Genomic DNA, 5,583 nt, shown 5'->3' with positions numbered 1-5,583 from the left:
GAGTGCCGTACGTGCAGGTCCGAACCTGTTGATGGCCGGCCAAGTGAGCGAGTGGGTAGCGGGGAGGGAGGAGGGGGGCGGGGGGAGAGAAGGCACGGCGCAGGCGCAGGGAGCAGCGTAACCATGGCGACCGTTACTTTGGAGTCATTTCACCAACTGTCGTTTTTCCACGTAGATCAACGGAACGCAATCCAGAACGGAATAAGTTCCATTTAACCCACCCTTAAAAAGAGAAAATAATTATTTTTCATTTGGCCCGCCTTAACTGTACCAATCTTTTAAATAAAAAGTGTTTTAGTAGCTCAGTCGACTAGGCTCGACTCTAAAATGTATGTTTCCAGCAAAACTCAAAATACTTATGTTCGTGAAATTTAAAATGCATGATAAAATAAAGGAAATGACAGACGCGAATTCATTGGGAAACACCAGTTTGGATCAGGGATAATTGTGTTAGGCAGGTTGTAGGCAGCGCATCAGCAATGTCAAGTGGAGGGGGGAGGGAATGACCAACCCGACCAACCCTACACTGTTCAATTTTTTTTTCTAACAAAAATATATTATTTTTTTTTAAATTGACGTTAAACTTGTAATTTTGGTTGAAACTGTTATTTCCCGTCCCTCGCCCTACACTTTGCAATGAAAATGTTTCACTTCTTAATTATGTTATTGACAGTTTTAAACTTTTGTTAAATTTTAGATTTGTTTTCAGAAATTCAAACCAACCATTCGTTTGATCCTTTTAAAATCCGTCACAAAAGTTGTACCAGTAAAATGTGCAGCATAAGACATGTCCCAAAACTGAGGCATCGAGGATTTGCGCTGGTCATCATCGGCCGATATTGTTACTCCCTGTTGACAAATTTTGCCTAATTTTGGTACAGAGTCTTCTTTTGACTCCCTGAACCGATTTACAAAAGTTGAACTCTATACTTCCAGTCGTTCTCGAGTAATACCAAAAGTGCAACTTTTGATTTCAGCCCATTGCCTTGGTTGGGCGGTAGGATCTACCCCGGCTTGCAAGCCGCATCTCATGCTTTTCCTAAATTCGTGTTTTTCCGGCCCTCGGGTCGTTATCGGGGATTGAGGGGCGGTTAAACACGACTCTCATTGCACGAGACAAGCTTTCGTCGAAGGGCGATTTCATCAACTTAATTTTGATAGGAATTTTCGGTAAATATCATTTCGTCTGTTTGAACCAGCCGGGAGAGCGCCGCCAAAACACTGGCCTCTCTGATTGGCTGGAGCTCCGTGACGTCATGGCGTCATGGCCACCGTTCGTTTCAATGTGGTATGGGAGGTTAGATGCATTGGCACTCAAGAAATTACTGGTGAATAATATTCATAGTTCGCGCTGTCACTATCCAAATCCTTAATGGAATTTGTGCGCTGAATTTTGACAAGCAGAGGGAAACTTCAGTGAGGGGTTATGGCCGAGGACCCGAACCGTAGAAAGCGATGGTACAGGAGACAAGCGAGAGACAAAGAATTTCGTTTTCAAAATAAATCTTCAGACTCAGAAAGCCCAGGTATGTCTTTGTGAGCACTGTAAAATCAGTATTTCTCATGACACTGTTTTTCTTTTAAAAAAAAAATATTACTAAATCTCTTTATTCTACATTATTATTTGCTTTAAATATTCTGCTTAGCAGTGGCCATCTGATTTATTTTCTACTTGTATGTACATTTTTACTTTTAGGTTTGTCTGAAGGATGCTCTCCCAAGAGAGCCTGTAACAATCAGAGTTCTTCGCAGTCTGATCATAATCATAGCAGCTCTCCAGAAAGTAATACCTCATCGCGTGGAAACCATGAAGAAAACGATGGAGGTATGTTGCTTGGAAAATTGGTACATTCTGTCTGTGAAGTTGTCATAGTTCAGTTTATAATTGGCCTTTGATAAGAAGGTTGTGATGTTCAAATTCAGAACTGGGTAATTAATGTTAATTGTTGTCATTAATACCCCTTGAGCTCTCAAGGAAATAGTTCTAACCGAAGTATCCGAGTTATCTTGACGGTAACCTGGCCTATATTATTTTGGAACTCAACATGTTCCTGACAGCAAAATGTCTCTGGATAAATAATATACTTGCACTTTAGCCTCATTTCTATTTGTCATATAACTCAGAAGGATGAATAGAACATAATGACAGCTTTGTTAAGTTTAATATTATTTATCACCTCTTACAGCCAGCTGCTTTTAAATAAATGCTCTGTTTGTTTTTAGGTGGGAATACAGAATCAGATATAGGACTTGATGAATTTGCAGAGCAACTTCAGGACGGTAGCCGCTCACCAGGTAAGTTAGATTTTTTATTCCTTGTAATGCAGCTATGGCTGTAAAATGTATAAGCTTAAAATATTTTGTTTTCATTTTGTTTCTGTTATTTTTAACAGTTGGGAGAAATGTTGGAAATGAGTTTGATCCAACTGAGATTGTACAGGAAGGTCCAATTAATGGAAATCTTCCTGATGATATGAACAATGGTTTGTTTTTATTTAAATTTTTTATCTTTTATTTTCATCTTTGACCGAACAGAAAACTTTCAAATTTTAACCTTTTTTTCCGAAGTGGCCCAGAAAGCTAAGATTTATATTTTATTGTTGCAGAAGCTGGAAATTCTCCACGTAATGTTAGACCTCTTCGACCTGATTCTGGATCACCAGAAAGGGATTCGGAACCCAGCCAATCACCCAACAATAATGAATCTGAGTCAGGCAGTTCGCATTCTGTTGGAAGAGAAGGTGATGAAGACAATAGAGAAGATGGGGAAGAGGAAGGAGTAGAAGGAAATGTGGAAGAGGACAGAGAGTGGGGAGGGGGAGGGGAAGGTGGTGGAGGTGGAGGAGACAGTGGAGGAGACAGTGAGAGTGAAAGTGCAAGAGAAAATGAAGATAGTGAAAATGAAGATAGTGAACATCAAGAAAGTGAAAATCAAGAAAGTGACACAGATGAAGAAGGTTTTGAGCATGACAATGAACCAATCTACAATGGTGCTCGATTAACTTTCAGGGAAAGCATGCTTGCCATATTAACTTTTATTTTAAGTCACAAACTGACTGGACTTTGTGTAAGTGACTTACTATCTCTTATAGAGTTACACTGTGGTGCAAACAATTTATGTCTTACCACACTCTACAAGTTCAAAAAGTACTTCAAGATTATAGGCAAAAGATTAATAACATGTCACTATTATTGCTCTGTTTGTGAAGTACCGTTAGTGGATAAGAATACAGTTTGCAGAAATTGTAGAGGACGGCACAAAGTAGATTATTTCATTGAACTTCCTATTGTAGCCCAACTTCAGAGCATGTTAAAGAGGCAGGGTTTCTATGAATCTTTGCAGTTTAGATTTAACAGACAAAAGAAGTCTGTAGAAAACATGGAGGACATTTATGATGGCATAGAATATCAGCGACTGTTTCGTTCTGGTTTCCTATCAAATCCCAATAACTTGAGCTTTTTCATGTATTTTGATGGCATGTCATTATTTAGGACTTCGTCTCTTCAAATTTGGCCAATTTTTCTAACGATAAATGAATTGAGGTATGTAGAAAGAACTAAGAAAGAAAATGTAATTTTAGCTGGTATTTGGTTTGGTAAATCAAAGCCCAACCCTAGTCTGTTTCTCAAACCAATATCTGACTCTCTAAAAAATCTAGAGGAGAATGGGGTTCAGATGGTGCTACCAAATGGACAGCATATCTCAATGAAAGCTAAACTTATTGGTGCGACAGCTGATATGCCAGCAAAATCACTTTTCATGCGATTTATTCAATTCAATGGGGCTTTCTCCTGTTTTAGCTGTATGTCACAGGGTGGTCGCTTTGATTTGGGCAATACTACAGTTCAAGTGTTTCCTTATTCAAGAAATTTTGAACTGAGAAACAATGATGACATACCCAATTATGCAGAACAGGCCCTTGTAGCAAGGCAAGTTGATAATGATGCAAGTGTCTATGGTATTAAAGGTCCATCTTTGTTATTTTCCATGTTACCAAATATGATATCTTGCATGGCCATTGATATTATGCATGGGGGATTTCTAGGAGTCATGAAAACTTTGATGAATCTATGGTTTGATACACAGTATTTAAGATTTGAATTCAACATATCAGCTTTAGTTCATGTGGTAGATGCCAGGTTAAAATTGATCAAACCTCCATTTTCTTTTAATAGAGTACTTAAGAGTATAAAAAAAGAACTCTCTCATTTTAATGCATATGACTACAAAATGTTTTTGTTTAATTATTCATTACCAGTTCTATTGGATATTTTACCCTTAAGATATTGGCATCACCACTGCCATCTTGTGACTGCTTTTGCTCTTTTAAGTCAAAATAGTATTTCAACAGAAGAAATAGACCAGGCCGAAGAATTGCTTCATACATATGTATCTGATTTCCAAGACTTGTATGGAATAAGGCATCTATCTCTGACATTTCATCAACTTTTACATATGGCAAAGTGCGTCAGAAATTTAGGCCCATCCTGGGTATATTCATGTTTCTTTTATGAAAGCTTGAATGGTCAATTTGGCAGACTTGTCCATGGTAGTAGACATGTAGCATTGCAAATTAGTTCATCATGCTCTGTTTTAATGAATTTACCCACTATGCTAAATGCTATGACTGCTGGGGAAGCCAAAACATTATGTCAGAAATTTGACAAATCATTAAAACAGCACGTGCAAATTACTGAAATAATTGATGACAATACAGGGGTTGTTGGTAAGTTGACAATATTTTATCCACTGCCAATACTCATAAGAAATCTACTAAGAAACCTCGACATTATTGGTGGACGGTACAAACAATTCTCAAAGCTTAAAATAAAAAATACTATTTATTGTACTGAATCTTATGTTCGTTCTAGCCAAAGGCGATCTTGTTTCGCAGAAATTATTCATGGTGACACTCCATATTTATGTAAAATTAATAACTTTATTAGGTGGTCATCTTGTCGATATAATTGTCCAGTTGGATGTCAAGATTGTCCTATGAGGTATGTGTGCATTGTCTCTCTCTATGAACGACAGCTTTGGGAGATACACAATGCAACCAATAACTTATTAAGTGTTTTTAATGTACATAAAGTCTCAGCCACTAATGAAAAGCGAGCTTTTCCCATTGAGTCAATAAGTTCTGTGTGTCTTTACATGCCAATAGATGGTAAAGAATATCTTAGCCTTCCAGTCAACACATTAGAGATAGAATAGTTTCCTGAGAATTAAAAATTGTCTATCTCAGTCTTTGGTGTGACTTCTCAGCATGTATATATGCTATGAAACTACAAAAAAATTTATGTACACCATCTTGCATAGAAGCAAAAAATAAAAACAAATTTTGAATTTATTAACAGTATTTGTTAATCCAGCCACCTTTTTAACACAAAAATAAAATTAAAAACTTTTCAAACTAGGTACTGAAATGAAAGCTCCACTTATGGTGCATAAGCAAATCATAATACGCCTAATCCTACCCAATCTGCACAATAACTCTCCCACTCCATCTCAACCGCACAGCTCCAGCCTCATACGGACCGTGGCCCGCCCCAGCTCCTGGCCAACCTCATGTGCGCCGAGCT

General features: G+C 37.8%; 1 protein-coding gene across 1 annotated transcript; it reads left to right on the top strand.

Moving 5' to 3' along the window:
- Window positions 1–1,426: 1,426 nt before the first annotated feature.
- Window positions 1,427–5,250, top strand: LOC127750457 (uncharacterized). The gene is made up of 5 exons (XM_052272156.1): window positions 1,427–1,526; window positions 1,697–1,825; window positions 2,224–2,295; window positions 2,394–2,483; window positions 2,607–5,250. The coding sequence occupies exons 1-5, from the start codon at window positions 1,427–1,429 to the stop codon at window positions 5,213–5,215; spliced, it is 3,000 nt and encodes a 999-aa protein (XP_052128116.1). The 3' UTR covers window positions 5,216–5,250.
- Window positions 5,251–5,583: the final 333 nt, after the last annotated feature.

This window comes from Frankliniella occidentalis, unplaced genomic scaffold (genome assembly GCF_000697945.3).
Source record: "Frankliniella occidentalis isolate FOCC.00 unplaced genomic scaffold, Focc_3.1 Scaffold192, whole genome shotgun sequence".
In the NCBI taxonomy this organism is placed as follows: Eukaryota; Metazoa; Arthropoda; class Insecta; order Thysanoptera; family Thripidae; genus Frankliniella; species Frankliniella occidentalis.
The sequence above is the reverse complement of the archived record's forward strand: the minus strand, read 5'-3'. Positions and strand labels throughout refer to the sequence as shown.